We start from the raw sequence: 24,203 nt of genomic DNA, 5'->3' as shown, positions 1-24,203 counted from the left end.
AACTAAATCTAATCTTTGTTCTCGGCTCTGTGGTCGGCATCTCCCAAGTCCAGATAAATCTTGGGCCTCCCACCCATGTGCCAGCTGGGAATCGGCTGCACATGTGTGATTCGGATTTTTTTTACATTGGTTAGGCCAGTGTAAAAAGTCAGATTAGTGCATTCATGGCCCTTTCCCAGCTGGTGCATGCACATTCAGATTATTATACAACCATAGAATTCAGTGCAGAAGGAGGCCATTGGGCCCATCAAGTCCGCACCAGCTCTCTGACAGAGCACCCTACCTAGGCCCAGTTCCCTGCCTTATCCCTTAACCCCACCTAATCTCTACATTTTTGGACACTACAGGGAAGTTTATGATGGCCAATCTGCCTAACCTGCCCATCTTTGGACTGTGGGAGGAAACAGTGGGAGCGGAGCACCTGGAGGAAACCCACGTAGAGATGGGGAGAAAGTGAAAACTCCACACAGTCACCCAAGGCCAGAATTGAACCAGAGTCCCTGGCCCTTTGAGGCAGCAGTGCTAACCATTGTACCACCCGTACCTGGGAGCAGGCATCCATCCTCCGTGATCTACAAACCTCAGCTCACCCAAAAGTCTGTTGTTCAAAAAACATTTCAGACCAATGCCAATGTGCCAGTATAAAACATTCTGAAGTGCGTGTGTGCAGCCCTTTCCTGGCTGACGCATGCAGAGGAGATTCCAGGTTCTTTGGGAATTGGAGATGCCAACCACAGAGTTGAAGACAGTGGGCCCGTGCGCCTGTGCAAAAACAAAACGGGCCCAAAAACTGAGAGAAGTGAGAGAGACAGCTTGGGAAAACAAACGAGAGAAGGGGGAAGTAATTTAAAAAAACAAGTTCCCGGTAAGGGAAGAAAACCGAGATAAGAGGAAGGAAGCAATAAAGTTAAGAAAAGGAGAAACAGGCTCCAATATTGTATTTGACGTGCAAATGGTGATGAGGCTTTCTCTGTGAACTTAAATTGTTTTGAGAAATTTTAGAGGCAAAAGGTTTTTGCGAGAGGGCAGCTCAGTTGAAGAAAATAGGTGTGCCTCAAATTTTTTATAGTACATTGGTGTGCCATGCTACACAACATTGAGAACCACTACTTTAGGGTCCCCTTTGATGGCAATTTGCATTCGAATGGCATCTTTATTGTTGAAGGGAAGAATTTTCACTCTAATTTCTGATATACCGTTGCTTTTGAGAATCTCTCCTCCTTGGTTATCATGCAGACCTCTTAATTTCACAGCTGTAATACACTGATTAGTAAATAGTATAGGCTTTGATGTTGTTTGGGCATCTACTGTAATCATAGAATTTACAGTGCAGAAGGAGGCCATTCGGCCCATTGAGTCTGCACCGGCTCTTGGAAAGAGCACCCTACCCAAGGTCAACACCTCCACCCTATCCCCATAACCCAGTAACCCCACCCAACACTAAGGGCAATTTTGGACACTAAGGGCAATTTATCATGGCCAATCCACCTAACCTGCACATCTTTGGACTAGTAATAATATTCAGCATTTCAAATGCCAGCTGCTGTTTTCATTTTCTGAAAATAAAAGGAAGAGTCCAAAGGTGTGCAGGTTAGGTGGATTGGCCATGCTAAATTACCCTTGGTGTCTAAAAACAAGTTAGGTGGCACTAGGGTGGAGGTGTGGGCTTGGGTAGGGTGCTCTTTCCAAGGGCCAGATGGCCTCCTTCTGCACTGTATATTCTATGGGAATGCTGCCCACATGATTTTAACCCAACACCTGTAGCACAAAGGGGAAAGTTCTATTAAAAATAGATTTCATAGGGGCGACACACAGCACAGTGGTTAGCACTGGGACTACAGCACTGTTCAAATCCTGGACCCGGGCCACTGTCCGTGTGGAGTTTGCACATTCTCCCCGTGTTTGCGTAGGTCTCACCCCCACAACCCAAAGATGTGCAGGTTAGGTGGATTGGCCACCTTAAATTGCCCCTTAATTGGAAAAAAAATAATTGGGTACTCTCTAAATTTTTTAAAAAATAATAGATATCATGGCCAACATTTGTTTGCTTTGTGTGTTATTTAGTTCAATTTGTCGTAGATATTTGATTTTAGCTCACCGTTAACTTGCGCTGATTTTTTAAGAAAGGACTTGTGCGTGGGTGCTGTTATTCTGTAAGCAAAAGGATACATTGTTACACTGAGAGAAATCTATTCTTGATTACTGAACATTCATGATTTATTTGAAGCTACGAATTCAAGAAACTTTCAGCTCTCTTTAGGTATTACAAATGTATTGAAATTGTTGAAATATGTAACACAATTGAACAGGTTGGCTAGTGCGTGAAGTGATCTATGTTAATACAGTTCTATAATTTGTATACTAACTTAAAAATACTTGAAACCTCTTCCTGTCAAAGCAAATGAGAGATGAGGTATTGATCGTACATGCATATACTTTGATAAACATAATTTAAGAAAGTGTTTAGGATCAATGGTCGCAAAATAATAACTTGGGACCCCAAAAAAAATTGAGAGAAAGGATGTGGATTAATTGGCGCAAAATCCTTATTTATTGGAATCAACAGTTTAAAATTCAGAGAGATGATAGAATGCAACAATGAGTTGGCACTGAGAAGTTTTGTGAAGATCTAAGATTGACTGGCAAAACTGCTGCGGGATAATTTGGTGCAAACTTTGCCAAGTAAAATTTGACAATGCATTGCTTATCCTGCTGAAATCGGTGAGGTGAATGAGAAGAAATATTACTGTTATGTTTCAGCACTAACCTTATGAAATAGAAACTCTTGCTTTATGAATTCACCGAACAAGCGTAAAAATGTTAAAACTTGACGTTTATTAATAACAGTATATTAAAAGAATGGGCTGAGATACGGAAACATTATAATTAAATGGCACAGCAGGTTGGAGAGGCTGTCTAACCTACTCCAGTTCCTTTTGTTCCTATGATTGCACAACTTGAAATTCAAAGCATTGTTTTTCCCCTTTCCCATAAAAATTAACCTCTGAAACCGCAAAGTCCTAACATTTACAAGTGATTGTCAAGTCATTTCCCACACACTGTAATCTTCCGGAGTGATAATGAGTATATTTCATATTAATGCCCAGTCCTCCTCCTCAATTTGGACTGATCTTTGGTGTCATGTTTAGAAACTACTCTGCTATATTTACCTTGAATTTTACTTCAATACATGAAACAAAATGAAGTTACAGAGTAGGAATCTAGTTTTTAAGTGTTTGCTGATAATAGGCTGGATTCACCGTCCTGCCGCACCAGAGTTTTGGTTCAGCACGCCAGCGGGATGCTCCATTTCACTGGCTGGTCAATGGGGTTTCCCATTGTGGGGCAGCCCCACGCCATCGTGAAACCCCCGGGCTGCCGGCAAAATGGAGCATCCCGGTGGCGGAGAATCCAGCCCAAGGTATGTCATAGTCTTGAAGCAGTTGAACCCATAATGTTTTTAAATTTCAGGCTATCGATCCAGTATCTGTTGCTTTGGTAACTTTGGGATCCTCAAAGGATATGCTGTTTGAGGGGGGACCCAGACCATGGGTCTTGGAGCCCTCAAAATTCTTCACAGATCTTACAGCTGAAAATGAAGCAAGTATTATTCTTCATGTGATTAGTTCCCCAGCATTTAGAAATCAACCGAAGCATGTGGTGAGAGCTACATGTACAGCATTAGGAGAACAGGTGAGAAACAATTACCTTTTCTCTATATCTTGTGCTACTGAACTAAGTTTCTTTATGGCAGTTAATAATAATAATAATCGCTTATTGTCACAAGTAGGCTTCAATGAAGTTACTGTGAAAAGCTCCTACTAGCCTCATTCCAGCACCTGTTCGGCGAGGCCGGTACGGAAATTGAACCCGCGCTGCTGCCTTGCTCTGCATTACAAGCCAGCTGTTTAGCCCACTGTGCTAAACCAGCCCCTGGCATACATGCTACAACACTGTGCCATTATCAGTTGATTATATTAACTCTTTATGCATGGTAAATAATGTCTTCAGCCAGTAGTACCAAGTAAATGATCTGTCTCAGATTCCCTGTTGAGGTCTCTAGCATTACAAATGCCAGTCTTTAGTCAATTTGATTAACGCAATGTGATATCAAGAAATAGCTGAAGGCTCTGAACACAGCATTATGGGCCTGGCCAACATCTCTGCTGCAGTACTTTGGACTTGTGCTTCAGAGCTAGCCATGCCTCTAACCACGATATTCCAGTTCAGCTGCAATGCTGGCATCAACCTGATCATGTAGAAAATTGCCAGGTATGGTCTGACGACAGAAAAAAGGGCAAATCCAATTTGGTCAATTACTTCCCCATCAGTCTACTCTCAGTCATCAATGAAGTGGTGGAAGGAATCATTGACAGTGCTATCAAATAGAATACAATGGCAAAAATTGAAATCCTTGAGAGTATAGGGAAAATTCTGCACTGGTTGGTGTCAGTGGTTATTGGATATCAGTCATCTCAGCCCTAGTTAAGTTCTGCAGCGTTCCTGAGGGTTGTGTCCTAGGCCCAATCATTTTCAAATGATTCATCAATGAATCTCTTGCATCATAAGATCTGATGTGGGGATGTGTGCTGATGATTTCATTGTGATTAGTACCATTCAGAACAACTCAAACTAAAGCAGTTCATGCCCACATGCAGCAAGACCTGGACAGCATTCCTACTGATAAAATTGTGGGGACAAAAAAGAAAATGCTTCAAAGGCACTGCAGCACTCTTTGAAGTGTGACAGCAAACAACAACAATGACATGAATACGTAGGAGGAACTAGTATATCTGTAATTTCTGATAATGTTTCTGATACTTGATAAAGAAAACATTGTTTTCCTCCTGAGTGGAGTTTAATTGGCTGTTTTTTTTAACCCCAGCGTGGAACTTTGGGATGTTGTCATAGCAACTATGTATTTTCTTCTTCATTAGGTTCTGGCTTTGACGGTAGGGAACAAGCCTAGTTTGAAAAATACCTCCCCAGCAGTGGAACCAGCTGTTGTCAAGTTTATTTGCACTCCTCCATCCAGGCTCACATTGGTTCCTGTGTACCTGAATCCACAACTGGACCTATCATGTCCTTTGCTTCAACAAAATAAACAAGTGGTAAGCCTCCATTTGGATGTGTTCTAAATTTGAAAAATCACAGGCCCTAACACAGTTCTTCGCAACAATTTTAGAAATAAGGAATCGTGTCAGATTACACTTTATTTACGCAGTTGCTTCAAATATGTCAAGTCAATTTCTCTTCATTGGCATTTTGTTATTTTGATATAGGATCTTCAATCATTTTCATTTGTCTGAAAAGAAAATTACTCAAAATATATATATTTTTTAAATATTTTTATTTGCATTTTCAATTTTATATACAGTTGCATTTTGTTTGATATTTACAGTACATGGGATTCTTTTACTACTTTTAATGGTACTGCTTCTCTTCTAGGTTCCAGTGTCAAACTATCGTAACCCAATCCTTGACTTGGAAGCATATGATCAGCAAGGACGTAGATTTGACAACTTTTCTTCCCTTAGCATTATCTGGGAATCATCAAAACTTTCCCTAGCCAGCATCGAGCTCAGTATGCCAATGCAAATGAATGAAAAAGATCATGGAAATGGGCAAAAGAAGCAACATGGTATTAATATGTTTTAAAATTAGCTGGTTTATGTATTGCAAAAAGTTGGACAGTTTGCTTATTTGAACTGTGTTTTTTAAAATTAGGTTTGCAGACGGTGCTGGTTCATCATGAATCGGGGACTACTTCTATCACAGCAATTGCAACAGGCTATCAGCAGGAGCACCTCAGTGCAGCTAAAGTTAAAACTAGGGTATGTCACCTAGTTAAAGTAAAAATAATTAGTGCAGTCTTGGGTAACTGAATTATGGTTCTTTTTAAATGGTTTAAATATATTGTGATAGTTTTAACTTCTGACTGGATAATGTAATTTAAAATGGATAATGCGTATTCTAATTTTTTTGATATTCCTCTAACAGTATGATCCATTGATACCTGTAGCTGCTACAATTGAACTGTTGCTCGTGGAAGATGTTAAAGTCATCCCGGATAATATCACCATTTACAACCATCCTAATGTTAAGGTGAAAACATGTTATTTTGGGATACGGGGTCAATTCAGATATGTTTTGCAATCAATTTTTATGACAACCAAGAGCGTTCAATCTTTTTGTCTAAAAGGCAGAGCTTTCACTCCAGGAAGGATCAGGATACTTCTTCATTAATACAAGTGCAACAAATCTAGCAAGGGTCAACTATCAGGAGGCTCAGGCCATTGCTCAGGTAAGTGAATCATTATCTGCATCATACTGTGGGGGAAGTTGGAAGTTCCCGTATATTCTTGGCTCTTTGATTCCATTGAATTAATCTGCCCAGTAGTTTAAAAGCATTGAATAGATGGAACGCAGTCGTCAAAGTTAGGTAAAAACTTTTGCAAGTTTGGATGATTAATTTAAGAACATTATTGAGTTGTCTATAAACAAAAAGTTCTTGGGCAGCATTTTTTCAAAGATGTCATTCTGATAATTATAAATCTCATTCAAAAACCTAGTTTAAAGAGGTTTTTTAAAAGCCAAGTAATATCTCCTTTTCATGTCTTACACTAAAAGTGGACTGGCATTGTCACCGGTCTAGTAATCCAGGGTAAATGCCTTGGAGACTGGGATTCAAATCTCACCACGGCAGATGGTGAAATTAGAATTCAATGAAAACCTGGCATGTGACCAAGAAACCATTGTTAACTGACATTTTTTAAAAACATCTCGTTCACTAATATCCTTCAGGGAAGGAAATCTATCCTTACCTGATCTGGCCTACATGTGACTCCAAATCCACAGCCATCTGAAATAGCCTAGAAAGTCAACCAGTTCAAGGCCCACATCCCATAAATGAATAGAAAATAGACTTTAAATGCTGCTTACATTTTTACTTGCCACTCTTCTAGACCACCAAGGTATTCAGTAACTTAGCTCGGGTGCTGATACATATGGTTCAGCCAGCAAGTCTCTGAATTTAACACTTTTTTTTTGTTCCTGAGTGATGAGCTGCTAGCTGAGCTGCAGTTAAGTCTGCAAGCCTGGATTTGATTTCAAGCAAACTGCAAAATGTAACTACTGAAAATGAGGTCTGGATTTGTATAGCTCTATAGACCTGTTAAATGTTGTCAGATCACTAATCAGCTTCAGACACATGACCAAGCAACATGAAGCTAAGCAAAATTAAAACTCATGAAACTCATCATTGCAAAAGAGATATTGCAGAATGGCAATATTCAGTAATATTTCCAAATTTATTTGGAAATTGGGCTGAGGAAATTTTTTCACATCATTACAACATCTGTGGATATTTGTTTTGTTTTTAATTATTTCGCCGGATGTGGGTGTCACTGGCTAGACTAGTATTTATTTCCCGTGGAAAAAAGGGGTACCTTCACCCATGGTGCTGGTAGGGATTCCAAGATGTTGATCCAGTGACAGTGAAGGAATGGCAGCGTTCTAATTCAGAATGTCCTGTAGCTTGGAAGGGAACTTGCAGACTGGGGGGTTTCCTTGTCCTTCCAGGTGGCAAAGTTGGTGGGTTTGGAAAGTGCTGTTGAAGGGGCCTTGGTGAGTTGCTGCAGTGCATCATGTAGATGATACACACTGCTGTTACTCTACATTGCTGGTGAGGGAATGAACATTTGTAGTGGTGGGTGGGCAGCATGATGGCACAGTGGTTAGCCCTGGTGTTGTCACAGCACCAGGGACCGGGTTCAATTCCGGCTTTGGGTGATTGTCTGTGTGGAATTTGCACGTTCTCCCAGTGTCTGTGTGGATTTTCTCCGGGTACTCTCAATTTTCTCCCACAGTCCGAAGTCCTCCCACAGTCCAAAGATGTGCAGGTTAGATGATATGGTCATGCAAAATTGCCCCTTTGTGTTCAAAGATGTACAGGTTCGCTGAGGTTATGGGGATATTGCAGGGGAATGGGCTTAGGTGGGGTGCTCTCCCATCATTGAGCTGGAGATATTTGTGGAGCCTCCTCTCCAATTAGTTAAATTGTTTACACCATTCACAACTGGACATGGCAGGACTGCAGAGCTTGGATCTGAGATGCTTTGCATGTGGAATCAGAAAGCTCTGTCTATTGCACACTGCTTCTGGTTGGCATGCAAGTAATCCTGTGTTGCAGGTTCATGAGGTCACACCCCATTTTTTGGCCAGGTGCTGCTCCTGGAATGCCCTCCTGCACAGGGTGCAAAGCAACCATTCAACTGGATTTCTGTCTGTGCCCAAATAAAGTTCCAATGGTTTATTGATGTCTTACTGTGAATTCATTTAGTTACACTCTTATTGTTCATCCCAGGTAATGAAAACTACAATTTTGTTTTTGGCATAAAATTATTTTAATTGGAAGCATTTATTTCACATTGGCAATATCTAGGTGCCATGGTCAAAATCTAGCCAAGAGCTTGGCTGAGTCCCAGATGGGGCTGAAGTTTCCTGTGGCTTTGTTTCGGAACAAAGCCTCATGCTCTAAGTATGATCACAGACTTGAGGTAAAGGTGTTGAGAACAGGGGACACTCTATGCTGAGAATTACTTCAGGCTTAAAATCTAGTGTGTGTTGGGGAGATAAGTGTGTCAAATTGGGTTTGTTACGGTGGTGGATGGAACTCTATGCCAACCCAATGGTTTGAACCCTGAAAATGTTGAGGCACAATTCAGAGGTGTCTCCGTGGTACAGGATTGCTGATCATACAGGCAGGGTAGACAGGGAAGGAAGAAATATCTTCTTTCTTGCCCCTACCAACTTGACCACCAACACCACATTTTGTGGTCTCCAAATGTGGGGAGGCACTGGAGCTATTCCCCTTGTGACCATGCAAGTAGAATGACTTCTCACTAATCCCACATATTCTGGCAGAGTTGACAATATAGGCCACTGGTATTTGCAATCCCAGTCAAACTGGTGGAATCATGCCAATGGTTCAGGCTGATGTGAGTTTCTAAAATTATGCAATCCACAAACCATTTTATTTTTCTGTATTGTACAGGTGCACCCAATGCATCCAGGAATTTTAACGGTTTTAGTCCATGATTTGTGCCTTGCTTTTTTGGGACCTGCTAGAGCTGAAGTACACGTGTCTGATATATTGGAGTTGTACGTACGAGTTGTGGATAAGGTTGGTTGAACATCATTGGCTTAATTGTTAAGTTTATTTTTATTTCTATTTCTCCTGAAAGTGCAGAAAGACGAACCATAAAAGGTCAATCACACATATAGTTTTTTAAAATGAAGATATTAAACATAAAAGCAAAGAAGTAAACTTCAATTCCTACATGATAATAGAATGCAATCAGGGTAAAAACTTGGGTAAGAAAAAAGCCGCATCATTAAAGCCACAGAGTCTATAAAGTTTAGATTCAACAAGAGCAACTATAATTATGAGAAGAAACACATAAAGAGAGCGCCATTGGAAATTTTATAGACAATTGTGAATTTTCAAAGATTTTGATAGTCGGTTCAGAAATAAATTTTTATCTGCTTGTGGAGGCAGTAATAGATTAGACAGCAGGTGAGGAAAGCCATCAGAATAAATTTCTTTATATAATGTCCTATTTGAGCATGAAATGTTTTACCGCAGCAAATAGCTGAGACAGGATCAATTACATCTTTTCAGGGAAAATTAGATTCATACTCAAAATTGAGGAACATCGAAGGTTTAGGGGGCAGAAGCAGGGCTGTAGGATTAATGGAAAAGTAATATTCCAGATGCTAGAAATCTGAAGTTAGAAACAAAATTTTGGAAATACTCAGGTCATGAGAAAAACTGGAAAAAGTTGGAGATGTAGCAGGTTTTAAGTAAGTGCAAAGGCAGGGAAAGGAGGTGGGTGGAGGATTAAAAGGGAAGGTCTCTGATAGTGTGGAAGGTAGGAAAGATGACGGTACAAGGCAAATAGAGATTGTACTGGAACAGGGAAAGAAACAAAAGATGGGTCTTGAAATAGAATCGGCAAGGTCAGTGATGTTAACTGTTTCTCTCCCCGCAGGTGCTGTACAACCTGTTGCCGTTATAGTGAGATTAATGGATAGAGTAAGGTTAATGGATTGCTCTAGCAGTAGAAGTAGCAATTGACCAAATGGTCTCCTGTGTGATCATTTTAAAATTTATTGCCTGAATATGTTTTGCAGAATTAAACTGGAGATATTCAGACTACATTTTACAAACTTCATATTAGTTGCATTTATCTCCATAGAATTTAACACCTTTTTACAAAGCACAGTCTTCTGGCTGATCTAAGCACACTTAGTTCTCCCTTTCACCCTCTTGCTGTCAAAACTGTGCTGATGAGTTTTTCAAACAAAAAAACAAAGAAGTTTACAATTAGTTAGCATAGAGCAAAAAGCCAAAAAAGCATTTGTGTGAAGTGTAGCAGGCTGTTGAGCAAAGAGATAAAAGGGCTTGTTCTAACTATGAAAGTTAACCCAATTGCTACGCAGCAATGGGAACAGCAAATCTAGGCTTTATTGGCAGAAGAGAGAGAAAGTATAAATTAAAGGAGGTTATATTGCTGCATAAGTTATTCGTCAGGCCATCAAAAAACAGAAAATGCTGAAACTGCTCAGCAGGCTTGGCAGCATCTAGCAAAGGAGAGAAAAACTGAGTTAACATTTAAGATAATTAAGTTTCACAAGGTATCAGTCTGAAACGTTAACTCCATTTCTCTGTCCATAAATGCTGACAGGTTTGCTGAGCATTTTCACCATCTTCTGTATTTATTTCAGTTTCTAGCAGCCACAGTATTTTACTTCTCTCTCCTCGTTTAGTCCGCACCTTTGTGATCAAGAATATTATTGTTCTTGTGCAGCACGGTGGTGCAGTGGCTAGAGCTGCTGCTTCACGGCGCCGAGTTCCCATGTTCGACCCCGGCCCTGGGTCACTGTCCGTGTGGAGTTTGCACATTCTCCCCGTGTATGCGTGTGTTTCGCCCCCACAACCCAAAGATGTGCAGGGCAGGTGGATTGGCCACGCTAAATTTCCCCTTAATTGGAAAAAATGAATTGGGTACTCTAAAATTTAAAAAAAAGAATATTATTGTTCTTGAGAACAAAGAGAATCCTAGGAATCCGATATTGAGAGATAAAATTAATAGTATTAAGCTTGGTTTTGCACACCGGCTGATAGGTTTGTGCAAAAAGTCACAAGGAAAAACCATCACTTCTAATGGCATGTGTAACTTAAATTATCTAAATCTTTAATGTAACATGTTTTCATATCTATTTTTTCTTCCTCAGGTGGAGATTGGTAACACAGTTAAGGCCTTTGTGCGAGTGCTGGACTATTCAAAAAAACCTTTCTTTTCTAAATACTTCCAATTCATGAATTTGAAGCTGAAAGCAGCCTCTCAAATACTCTCTTTAGAGTAAGTAATTTTTTTTTTCAGTTTTGCAAGAATGCCTAACTCAATCCCTTTAACCTTAGATTAAAGGGCTCCACTGATGTCACTGTTGGGGTGCTAAGATGTTTTTCAATCTTCGCCATTTCAATGCTTGATTTGTCAGCCCTTGTTTCTTGAACATATATTTCCTCTTTTAGGCCACTTGATGAAATCCTTGATGATTACACCGCAAGCTTTACAGTTCAGGGTAAAGCAATAGGTCAGACCAGTTTGACAGCCACTGTAACGAGCAAAGATGGCAAAAAGCTAAGTTCTGCACCTCAGCAAGTAGAAGTGAGTTTGACCTTATCTCTTCCAGTAAAACAAATAATTCGAAATGCCCAGTTATCTATGTTGCTAAAAGGCACAGAAAATTGTGTGGCGCAGTCACAAAAAAGCTGATGCTGCATATGTTAAAAATGAGGAAAGGATTTCTGGTGTCATCCCAGTCTTAGAATCAATGTAATTTGAATCTTAAATAAATTTATTTCTGTTCTGCAGGTATTTCATCCCTTCCGATTGATTCCAAGAAAAGTAACACTCATTGTGGGGGCAATGATGCAGGTACATGGTGTCCAGGATGTGATTGTTCCTAACAGCCTAAATGTCAACGATCTATTGAAAGATAGTAAATTTGGTTCCCCAAACTCAATTGTTATCCGTAGAATTCCTACAGTGCAGAAGGAGGCCATTTGTCTCAAGGAGTCTGCGCCGGCCTCTGAAAGAGCATGCTACCCAGGCCTGACCCCCTCGTCCTATCCCTGAAACCCTGTGCATTGATTATTACCAATCTACTTAACCTGCACATCTTTTGGATGTTCACAGTACAGAATCAAAATATGATGCCTCATTTTTCTTGTTTTGGATTAAAGAATATTAATTTTGGTATTGATTAATCTATTGTTAAATGTGGCAACCAAAGGTGGTTTCAAAAGATTTTCACAAGCTCATTGCAAATATTACATAGCAGTAAAATACCTCTTTCCAGCATCTTAATGTCATTCTTGTACTATAAAACTTCAAATTATCATGGTGAGAAAACAGCTCGGGTTACTGTTACTCCCAGAGATTTTGTTTTTACTGTATCCTTGGCTTGAGAACAAAAACCTGTTGGGTATTTTCTCTTTAGTTGGAGGTCCAAAATGTTAAAATGATTTTAAATTAGAAAGTGGATACTTCAAGATGCTAATTTTAATCCATCGCTATGTTACAGATTACTTCTGAAGGAGGTCCACAGCCACAGTCCAACATCCTGTTTTCTATAAACGATGAAAACCTCGCAACAGTAAATAACATTGGGCATGTAAAAGGACTTGCAATTGGGAACGGCAAAGTGACTGGTGTAGTTCAAGCAGTTGACGCTGAAAGTGGCAAAGTAGTGGTGATCTCTCAGGTACGAGATGGGATTTCGAAATCTGATGTGCCTTGAAGTCTTTTTACTTAAATTTTAAGAATTTTTATATGCCTGCAAGGAAAATATGTGCTAAACAGAACAGTTTTTGCATTTGAGTTGTCTTTTACTCCAAGGTACACGAGAGAATCTATGTAAAATTTATGCACCAAATTATAGCATGTTAATTCAGAAGTGTTTACTGAGGCTGTAGGTTCCCTAACTGAACCAACAGTTAGGATACCCTTAATGTTATGAGTTTAATTTTAATCTGTTCACTTGTAATAATAGCCATGAAATAACTTCTATATTTTGTCATTATTCAAAACAAGTATTAACTTTCTTTTTTTTTTAAATAAACATTTTATTGAGGTATTTTTGGTATTGTAACAACAAAATAAACAATGTACATGAAACTATAAGCATAGTAGTGCAAAAGCCGTCTCACTTTCTTACAGGTGCCACCTTTATTGACCCCCTACTCTAAGCTAAACTAAACACCCCCCCCCCCCCCCCCCTGCTGACGATTCATTTTCCGTGAAGAAGTCGACGAACGGTTGCCACCTCCGGGCGAACCCCAGTGACTCTCTCAAGGCGAACTTGATTTTCTCCAAACAGAGAAAGCTAGCCATGTGCGATAGCCAGGACTCTGACTTCGAGGGCTTTGAGTCTCTCCAAGCTAATAGTATTCGTCTCCGGGCTACGAGGGAAGCAAAGGCTAGAACGTCTGCCTCTTCCTCCTCCTGGATACCCGGATCATCCGACACCCTGAAAATCGCCACCTCTGGACACAGTGCCATCCTTGTTTTTAACACCGTGGGCATGACATCTGCAAACCCCTGCCAAAATCCCCTAAGCTTCAGACATGTCCATAACATGTGGACATTGGCTCGCTGGTCCTCCTGCACATTTTGCACACCTGTCTTCCACCCCAAAGAATCTGCTCATCCAGGCCACTGTCATGTGAGCCCGATGAACGACCTCCGGCTGAGCCTAGCACATGTTGCGGTCGCGTTGACTTTACTCAAAGCATCCGCCCATAGACCATCCTCTATCTCTCCTCCCAGCTCCTCCTCCCACTTGCGCTTCAGCTGCTCGGTCTGTGTCTCCTCCGAAACAAGTATTAACTTTCTGCTCAAAACAGTTCATGATTATATCACAGGAAATTATCAATAAAAGTAACCATAAGGCCACCCTTCATTTATCCACAAAGACATTAATGTTCTGATATTTCAACATCTGCTTGTTTGTTCAATGGTTTTCACTTCCACTATTCTATCTTGAAGTCCATTCCATGTGTTGCTTATTGTCAGCACAGTTGGCTGGATGGCTGTTTCTTGAGGTGCAGCAATGCCAACAGTGCGGGTTCAATTCCTGTAGCGGCTGAGGTTATTTTTGAAGGCCCGCCTTCTCCACCTTACCTCTCACCTGAGATGTGGTGACCCTCGGGTTAAATTACCGCCAGCTAGTTCTCAAAGGGAAGAGAAGTCTACGGTCCTCTGGCACTGAGACAACATTTACATGAGGAAACTTTTCCTAATATCAGTCTGAAGCTTACTTTTCATTTGAAACTGTGCCCCCTTTATATTATGCTTTCTTGTACTCTTCGGAACCATGTCATGAATGCTGCCTTTCAAAGATAAAATTTCTCCAATCTTTCCTCTCAATTACACTCTTATACATTAGATATCAGCCATATAGCTATTCTCTGCACTGCATCAATTGTCAATAACCTTCCCTGTTTCTCAGCAGCCAGAAATTGACAGTTTTTTAAAAATATTTTTTTATTAATGTTTTGCAAAATTTTTCATAATAAATAGTAATAATCTTAACACAGAAAATTAGAGTGAACTTTAACATAGTGCAGAAAGAGAATATACAATAGCAATTAAATAGATGTTACCCCACGCACCTCAGTCTTCCCACACCCTCCCAACGGGGCACTCACCCCCCCTGCCCCCCTATGGATCGCTGCTGCTGCTGACGTTTTAATTTTCCCCGAGAAGTCAACGGACGGTATTATGCCTCCGCTCAACAGCAGCAGCTCTGTACACTTGGCAAAGTTATTTACACACCTATGTAGGCATCCGTTCGTGGTGTTGTCCCTTGCTTCTCCCGGACTGAGTTCGCTGCCGTTGACGTCTCGTGCGCACTTCCGCTTCTGCGGCACTCCCGTCTTCCCCGTTTCCTCTGTTCCTGTGGATGCCAAGTTTGTTAATGTTTCCCCGCCTCCCCGGCTCTCCTCTATTGTTCCCTGTCTCTTCCCTCTACCCCCTCTCCCCGTTTCTGCCCCCTCCCTCCCCTTCGCCTTTCCTTCCTCTTAGGTTTAGCTGTTCTCCCCTCCCGGTCTATCTCTCCCTCATGCTTTGGCTACTTTCCTGTTTCTTGGCTACCCGGATATTCTTCTGCTTGTTTCTTGGCCACAAACAGGTCCCGGAACAATTGAGTGAATGGCTCCCATGTTCTGTGGAAGTCGTCATCTGACCCTCGGATGGCGAATTTGATTTTCTCCATTTGGAGAGATTCCGAGAGGTCGGACAGCCAGTCTGCAGCTTTGGGTGGTGCTGCTGACCGCCAGCCGAACAGGATTCTACGGCGGGCACTCAGGGAGGCAAAGGCAAGGGCGCCACCCTCCTCCCCAGGAATAGATCTGGCTGGTCTGAAACCCCGAAGACCGTGACTTTCGGGCATGGCTCCACCCTTTGGACATTGCCTCGAAGAAGGCAGTCCAGTACTCCACAAGTCTGGGGCAAGACCAGAACATGTGGGCGTGGTTGGCCGGGCCTCCTTGGCACCGTTCACATCTGTCCTTCACCTCCGGGAAGAACCTACTCATACGGGTTCTTGTTAAGTGGGCTCTATGTACCACTTCTAGTTGCGTCAGGCTGAGCCGTGCGCACGTGAAGGTGGAGTTGACCCTATGCAGTGCTTCGCTCCAGAGTCCCCACCCTATTGCGATCCCCAGGTCCTCCTCCCACTTCATTCTTGTTGCGTCCAGTACGGTGTTGGCCCCTTCTACCAGTCGGTCGTGCATGTCGCTACAGTTTCCTTTATCTAGTATGCTTGCATCCAGTAACTCTTCCAGTAGTGTCTGTTGTGGTGGTTGTGGGTACGTCCTTGTCTCCTTTCGTAGGAAGTTTTTTAGTTGCAGGTACCTCAGCTCGTTACCCCTGGCTAGCTGGAATTTCTCTGTCAGTTCGCCCAGTGTTGGGATCCTGCCGTCCGTGTATAGGTCCATGACTGTCAGTGTCCCTCTGTCCTGTCCCCACCTTTTGAAGGTGGCGTCAGTCAGCGCTGGTGTGAACCTACGGTTGTTGCAGATGGGAGCTTTACCCAACATTTTGGTCAGGCCAAATTGCTGCCGTAGTTGGTTCCAGGACTGGAGGGTGGCTATTACCACCGGGCTGCTGGAGTGTTGTTTGGGTGGGGATGTGAGTTCCACCGTGGCAAGGGCCCGGAGGGAGGTCTCCCTGCAGGAGGTCTCCTCCGCGCGCATCCATTCGGCTTCTGGATCCTTGATCCATCCCCTTACACGTTCTGCCGCCGCCGCCCAGTGGTAGAGTTGTAGGTTTGGGAGGGCAACCTCTCTCTCTCTCTCTCTCCTCTCTCTCTTCCCCCCCCCCCCCCCCCCCCCGCCGGATTTTGTTTTTTGCAAGACCTTTTTGGGATCCTAGCATTATTCTGGTAAGGTTCCATTTGTGGATCCCTTTCCAATCATGGGCTATTTGGATCCCCAGGTAGCGGAATTTGTGTCGGGCTTGTTTAAACGGCAGTCCCGTTCGTGCTGCCCCACCTACTTGTGGGTGTACCTGGAAGATCTCGCTTTTGCTCATGTTGAGTTTGTAGCCCGAGAAGGCACCAAACTCTTTCAGGAGCGCAATGATTCCATCCATGCTGCTTTGTGGGTCCGAAATGTAGAGGAGCAGGTCATCTGCATAGAGTGAGACTCTGTGCTCTCTGCCACCCCTTCGGATCCCCCTCCAGCTTTTTGTTGCTCTGAACGCAATTGCTAGTGGCTGAAATTGACAGTTCTTAACATGTATCACTATATTGTTTAATGAAAAGCTCTTCTGGCTTATTCTATTTATTTGATATAAACGTGAATTGAACATGCAGAATATCATATTCATGACCCTGAGGTACCTTTTAACATAATTCTTGGTGATTTCAGCTTCATTTATTGAATGTCCATCATCCATTTTTTTTTTCTGTACAATTGAATTTGCCATTTGTCTGCCCACATACATATTTACCATAGTCATGCCATATTGTATGAGCACTTTTTAGATTCCATTGTCCCTCACTTAATTATCAACTGTAAACTTAACTCATTTACATTGGGTTTTTGAATTTGTCATTAATATAATTTAGAATCAGCAGTGCTTTCATTGATGAGCCGTGGGGTATCATACTCCCTAACGCCCCTCACCTTGGAATTCCTTGATTCCTGTCTGAAGTTTCTGTAGTTTACCATGCTGCAGACAATTTTCCGGATTCCTGCAGTTTTGAGGTTAATTGACTTTTCATGTGGATCTTGGGGTATGCCTTTTTGGCACTCACTTGGGTATTCGCTTTGTCAACCCAGTCTGCAATTTGTGCATCAATTTCAGATAACATGTTATAATAAGTGTCATATAGACTAAGTATATATTTAACAATTCAGTGGAGTGTAATTCCCATTACACTTGTCATGATTTATAATTCCCTCTTGATTTTGTGATTTGTCAAAGCTTTGTACCATTGAAACTTAAATTAGGCCACGTGGTTTCTTATGCATTTGACTGCAATGAATCTCCATTATCCATATTAGGAATACTCTCCTTTCTGATTATCTAAGCATTTGCATTGTAGGGCCTGCTGATAGTTTCTATTCTTTTTGGTGGTCATGAAGCAGATATACCTTTAACAACTTGTGTTGGTCTCTGGAAGAACATGATTCATTATGCCAGTTAATGGAACCATTTCCAAAACATGATTCTAGCTCTTTGGTAAAGATACACTGGCTAAAAATAATTGATGCAATTCACAGTGTTATTACATTATCAGCCATGTGGTTATATTTGTCTGTTTTCAGGACTTTTACCACAGGCTTCAACATGTGAACGCATAATTTTCCCCCATGTTTTAATAAATCATAGTCCACCCACTTTCTAACCCACTCAAAATCAACATATTGCAAATGTTGAAAGTTAAACAGAAAATGCTAGATAAACCTCACAGGCAGCATCTCTGGAAGAAGATAGAGTTAACCTTTCAATTTGGTAACCTTTCAAGAGAACTGGAAAGATTTAGAGACCCAACAGGGGAACAACAACAGAACAAGTAAGGAAACATATGGCAGTTTCTGTAACTGATACATAAATATGTAAGCAGGAGTAGGCCATACAGCATGTCAGTAAGATCATGACCAAACGTCTAATCAGCTCTACCATGTCCCCATACTTCATGATTTCATAAATTTTCAAAAGATCTATTGACCTCTGTTATCAACTGAGATGCTAATCCCTTCTGGGGGAGAAAATTCCATAGATTCACAACTCCTTGAGTGAAGAAATTTCCCCTCATCTTGTTATGGGCAATAATGTGGCCAGCTAGGGACCGCTACACTTGAGCTCCGTGCTGTATGTACCTATGCTTCCTGAATTGAAAGTAAAACGAGGCCAAGATCAACTTCTTTCAGTGTACCTTTAGGGTTATTTGTACTGAACAGTTGAAATCCTTTTACTGCAGTATATCAACCTTTATTCCCAGTACTTTGGAAGAACACAACAGGAAAAACATAATCTCAACAATGTCAAAAATAATTGCTTTATTTTATGCACAATTTTGTTCTAAATAAATCCATTGCTGCACTTTCTGCAGTCTGGACTTCTTGTATGTATACTGTTGAAACTTCAGGATCTCTTATTACAGTACTTAGGACAGCAGTTCTTTGCCCTGCTTAACAAGGTGCATGATGCATTGGCAATTCTCCTACCTTCATGTTACTTCCTCTTCATGCGTAGTAATTTTGTCCTGGCCCTACTTTAGTATGCTGTCATTCAGTCTCTCATCCAAATGAATCCGCCAACTTAAAACTTGACTGTATCCTTCACAATATCCTACCATGGTGGTCTTTTGTTTCAAATTAACTTTTTTCTATGTAAATTTATAGAAGCACTTGTGTGAAGGGCACCCTTCTTGCCATCTAAGACTTGGCATTTACCTGTTGTTTTTATCCTTTCCTCACTATTACCAGTGAAGACTTGACCAGGAAATTGACTGCTTGGCTTTCCTTAACCTCTGCATTTAACTGTTCTGAGCAAATTCACTAAACCAAACATTAACTGGCAATTGCAACATTTTTCTACATGTCTCCAGGGCTTGTTTTCTTGATTTAGATCCTGCCTGATCCTCTTGCCCTTAACATAAACTGTTGGGATGTTTCTGAAATGGAATGGAGTAATAGAACATAGAACATTACAGCGCAGTACAGGCCCTTCGGCCCACGATGTTGCACCGTCCTGTGAAACCCCTCTAAAGTCCCTCTACAGTATTCCCTTATCGTCCATATGCCTATCCAATGACCATTTGAATGTGTTTAGTGTTGGCGAGTCCACTACTGTTGCAGGCAGGGCATTCCACGCCCTTACTACTCTCTGAGTAAAGAACCTACCTCTGACATCTGTCCTATATCTATCTCCCCTCAATTTAAAGCTATGTCCCCTCGTGCTGGACATCACCATCCGAGGAAAAAGGCTCTCACTGTCCACCCTATCTAACCCTCTGATCATTTTGTATGCCTCTATTAAGTCACCTCTTAACCTTCTTCTCTCTAACGAAAACAGCCTCAAGTCCTTCAGCCTTTCCTCATATGATCTTCCCTCCATACCAGGCAACATTCTTGTAAATCTCCTCTGTACCCTTTCCAATCCTTCCACATCCTTCCTACAACGTGGCGACCAGAACTGCACACAATACTCCAAATGCGGCCGCACCAGAGTTTTGTACAACTGCAACATGACCTCATGGCTCCGAAACTCAATTCCTCTACCAATAAAAGCTAACACACCGTACGCCATCTTAACAACCCTCTCAACCTGGGTGGCAACTTTCAGGGATCTATGGACATGGACACCGAGATCTCTCTGCTCGTCCACACTACCAAGAATCTTACCATTAGCCCAGTACTCTGCCTTTCTGTTATTCCTTCCAAAATGAATCACCTCACACTTTTCTGCATTAAACTCCATTTGCCACCTGTCAGCCCAGCTCTACAGCTTATCTATGTCCCTCTATGACTTGTAACATCCTTCTGCACTGTCCACAACTCCACCGACTTTAGTGTCATCTGCAAATTTACTCCCCCATCCTTCTACGCCCTCCTCCAGGTCATTTATAAAAATGACAAACAGCAACGGCCTCAAAACAGATCCTTGTGGCACACCACTAGTAACTGGACACCAGTCAGAGCATTTCCCATCAACCACCACTCTTTGTCTTCTATCAGCTAGCCAATTTCTGATCCAAACTGCTAAATCACCCTGAATCCCATGCCTCTGTATTTTCTACAATAGCCTACCGTGGGGAACCTTATCAAATGCTTTACTGAAATCCATATACACCACATCAACTGCTTTACCCTCATCCACCTGTTTGGTCACCTTCTCGAAGAACTCAATGAGGTTTGTGAGGCACAACCTACCCTTCACAAAACCATGTTGACTATCTCTAATCAAATTATTCCTTTGCAGATGATTATACATCCTATCTCTTATAAACCTTTCCAAGACTTTTCCCACAACAGAAGTAAGGCTCACTGGCCTATATAGAACATAGAACAGCACAGTACAGGTATTTCGGCCCACAATGTTGTGCCGACCATTTATCCTAATCTAAGATCAACCTAACCTACAACCCTTCAATTTACTGCTGTCCATGTGCCCGTCCAAGAGTCGTTTAAATGTCCCTAATGACTCTTGACTCCACCACCACCACTGGCAGTGCATCCCACGCAGCTACCACTCTCTGTGTAAAGAACCAACCTCTGACATCTCCCCTATACCTTCTTCCAATCACCTTAAAATTATGTCCCCCTGTGACAGCCATTTCCACCCTGGGGAAAAGTCTCCAGCTATCCACTCTATCCATGTCTCTCATCACCTTGTACACCTCTATCATGTCGCCTCTCTTCCTTCTTTGCTCCAGTGAGAAAAGCCCTAGCTCCCTCAACCTTTCTTCATAAGACATGCCCTCCAGTCCAGCCAGCATCCTGGTAAATCTCCTCTGCACCCTCTCCAAAGCATCCACATCCTTCCTATAATCAGGCGACCAGAACTGGACATAATATTCCAAGTGTGGTCATATACTACTTTCTTTCATCTTCCCAACTCTCATCCCATGAATAATGTAGTTAAATAAGCTGACCATTTTGTGAATAGGCATCCATCCTGATTGTGGATCCTGATCAGCTCTATATACAATTACTTATATACAATGCTTAGTGTTCATCCAAGGTTTCCTCCCATAGCCCAACGATGTGCAGGTTAGGTGGATTCACCATGCTAAATTGCCCCTTAGTGTCCAAAACTTTAGGTGGGGTAACTGGGTTACGGGGATACATGGATATATAGGGTCGGATCGAGGCGTGGGCCTAGCGAGGATACTCTTTCCAAAGGTTGGTGCTGACTCGATGGGCCGAATGGTCTCCTGCACTGTAAAGTTTCCATGATACTATTTAACTTCTAAAGTTTAAAAATAAGGGACAACATTAGAACTCGCCAATTTTTACTGTTAATTTAATTTGCAACAGCATCCACCTGATTATCTTTACGATTAAATCAGTTGGATTGACATCATTGATAGTGTTGTCTTTGGATGCAGTTACCAAGTGCTCAAATGATGGCACATTGCTGCTGAGAGACGAGGTTATGAGTTCAAGCCCCGTTGTAGGACTAAGCTTGCAGTGCAGTAGTGAGGGAGTACTGCATATCATGCTTGGATGTTTACAAAAGATCTGAGCATTATCTGAGAAAGCTGAGTTTTCAACCGGTGTTCTCGCTAACCTGTATTTGTCATATTACTGATCGTATATGGAAGTTGTCTGTTCCCTTTGTTATGTAAACAAACTGAATTTTAAAGGAACTAACTGCCTGTAAACACTTAGTGGTGTCTTATGAAAGATATTATACAAATGAAAACAATTTTTATTAAAACCTACTTAATATACACTTCTGCCCTTATCTATTGGCGGTAAAACCCATTTAACAAAGGTACACAGGTAGATACATCTTAACTTTCACTGTGATGTTGCATTTATTCTGCCATCTGTAAACCGTTCTGGAGTACACCCAATATCTGTGTTCCAGCATTGGGCTGTTCCCGCAATGACTGCAGGAAAACCCAGTTTAATTGGAAGCAAGATGCCCCTTTAATTTAGAGATACTTTGTAGAGAATAATCGAGCACCAGCATCTTTCCTAAATTAGGGATTTATTCTAGGACTAGGATTCCTATTAGGATTACATTAAACAGTTCATCTAAATCTGGCTTCCATTTCACTGTAGTCAGACAATAAAATAGATAGGATCATAAATCAGATAGACAAGACCAGTTTCTGCTTTTACCCCACCAAGAAAAGGCTCTTATCAAGAATAGTAATCTACATAGAACATACAGTACAGAAGGAGGCCATTCGGGCCATCGAGTCTGCACTGACCCACTTAAGCCCTCACTTCCATCCTATGCCTGTAACCCAATAACTCCATCTAATCTTTTTGGACAATCAGGGCAATTTAGCATGGCCAATCCACCTAACCTGCACATATCTTTGGACTGTGGGAGGAAACCCACGCAGACACGGGGAGAATGTGCAGACTCCGCACAGTGACCCAGCGGGGAATCAAACCTGGGACCCTGGCGCTGTGAAGCCACAATGCTATCCACTGTGCTACCATGCTGCTCTTAGTATGTAGTATGAATTTTCCGATTTACTTTTTATTCGCAATCAAGCAATTTTTGTTTGACTCTAATGCTAACTCATTATTGTTAATGTTAGAATTCTGCTACAATGGAATGCATGCTTTAGTTTGTAATTGAGAGTAGTTGCCACCAATTGGGCAAAGATTAGGGAACTCTTCCAAGTGTATAAAAAGCAGTTTACACCAGGTTAAGGGGAGCAACAAGGGAGTTTGAGCCTGTATTCTGTGGACTTGTGAATAAACTTGGATTAAGGAGAAGATTGGCTCCAGATTCATCCTTTCCTCATTTTATGAATAGTGACTTTAACAATTATGGATGAAGCACTGCTCTAATTATATAACCTCACCGTATAACAAATGCAAAAAAGTTTATATTTGCTAGTATTGCCCCTGGAGTTAAATTTCTGACCTTGGATGTATGGTAATGACCTATGTTGCATTGGCCCTGTGTTGTATATTTTTTAAATAGAAGTTAGCCATGTGGATCAATCCTTTGCAATGAGCTGTGTGTTGGCTTTGTCTGTTAGTGTTTCGTTTGAAGAAATGGCCTTTTGCAAGCGCTTATCCACTTAACTTTCTTAGCACAAAGCCTCAAATTAAGAATGAAATGTTTGTTTAACCACTCGAGTAGTTCTATAGCGTATAAACTGTTTCTATTTATTTCAAGGATGAAGTAGAAGTGGAAGTAGTTCAACTTAAAGCTGTGAGAATACATGCACCCATTACAAGAATGAAGACCGGCACTCTGGTAATTTCGTACTCCTATTTTAGAGACCAAAAAGATCTGGATTCTTGAACAAATGAATTATAGTCATTACAGCGCACCTCTTGGCAATAGACGCAGAAAGCATGTAGGGACTGGAGTGTGAGCTGCTCTAGGCAGTTGGCCTCTGCAGGTTCTCTTATCAATAAATACCTTTTGTGTTTATAAATAAATCGTGAGCATGCTTCATTTCATTTAGCGACAAGGATAAAATGGATTATGATGACACAGCCTCTGGCCCGACACCTGTGAGTATCCTGTTTTAATCCAAGTCTGAAGAAAAGCTAAATACTCACCCAAATGTGTCTCTTTGCGCAAATAGACCCATTTCAGATATTGCCAGACCCCGAGGGGTGGGCGCGGAGCAGACCTGAATTGGCCGATGGAGTCAGAAGTTTAGAAATGTATGGGGGAAAAAAAGAGAAAATAGCCCTCCGAAGCAAAAGCTGTGACTTTGAGATTGGGGGGAAAAAAGGAACTTGAAGTACTTTTTTTGTGCTGCAGCAAGTTTTTAAATGAGATGACCTCAACCTGTTTAAATGAAAATAAGTTTTAAAATGAGTTTTGAAAACAACCATGAGAGCACTGTATGTTGCAGTGAGATCAACAAAAGAAATGGGCACGTCAAAAGCAAGGGGAAAATAGACTTTC

At 41.6% G+C, this 24,203-nt stretch overlaps 1 protein-coding gene across 1 annotated transcript in view; it reads left to right on the top strand.

The window, feature by feature from the left end:
• The window catches only part of nup210 (nucleoporin 210), a 164,504-nt gene that overhangs the window by 86,157 nt on the left and 54,144 nt on the right, over window positions 1-24,203 (top strand). Inside the window, exons 15-26 of the mRNA XM_038812717.1 lie at window positions 3,472-3,693; window positions 4,938-5,111; window positions 5,449-5,641; window positions 5,728-5,834; window positions 6,001-6,105; window positions 6,203-6,304; window positions 9,056-9,184; window positions 11,299-11,426; window positions 11,600-11,735; window positions 11,943-12,005; window positions 12,655-12,834; window positions 23,457-23,537. Of these exons, the coding sequence (XP_038668645.1) occupies window positions 3,472-3,693; window positions 4,938-5,111; window positions 5,449-5,641; window positions 5,728-5,834; window positions 6,001-6,105; window positions 6,203-6,304; window positions 9,056-9,184; window positions 11,299-11,426; window positions 11,600-11,735; window positions 11,943-12,005; window positions 12,655-12,834; window positions 23,457-23,537 (1,620 nt within the window). The remainder of the gene's footprint in view (window positions 1-3,471; window positions 3,694-4,937; window positions 5,112-5,448; window positions 5,642-5,727; window positions 5,835-6,000; window positions 6,106-6,202; window positions 6,305-9,055; window positions 9,185-11,298; window positions 11,427-11,599; window positions 11,736-11,942; window positions 12,006-12,654; window positions 12,835-23,456; window positions 23,538-24,203) is intronic.

The sequence above is a fragment of the Scyliorhinus canicula genome, chromosome 11 (assembly GCF_902713615.1).
Source record: "Scyliorhinus canicula chromosome 11, sScyCan1.1, whole genome shotgun sequence".
Lineage (NCBI taxonomy): Eukaryota > Metazoa > Chordata > Chondrichthyes > Carcharhiniformes > Scyliorhinidae > Scyliorhinus > Scyliorhinus canicula.
This window is presented reverse-complemented; position numbering and strand designations above follow the sequence as displayed.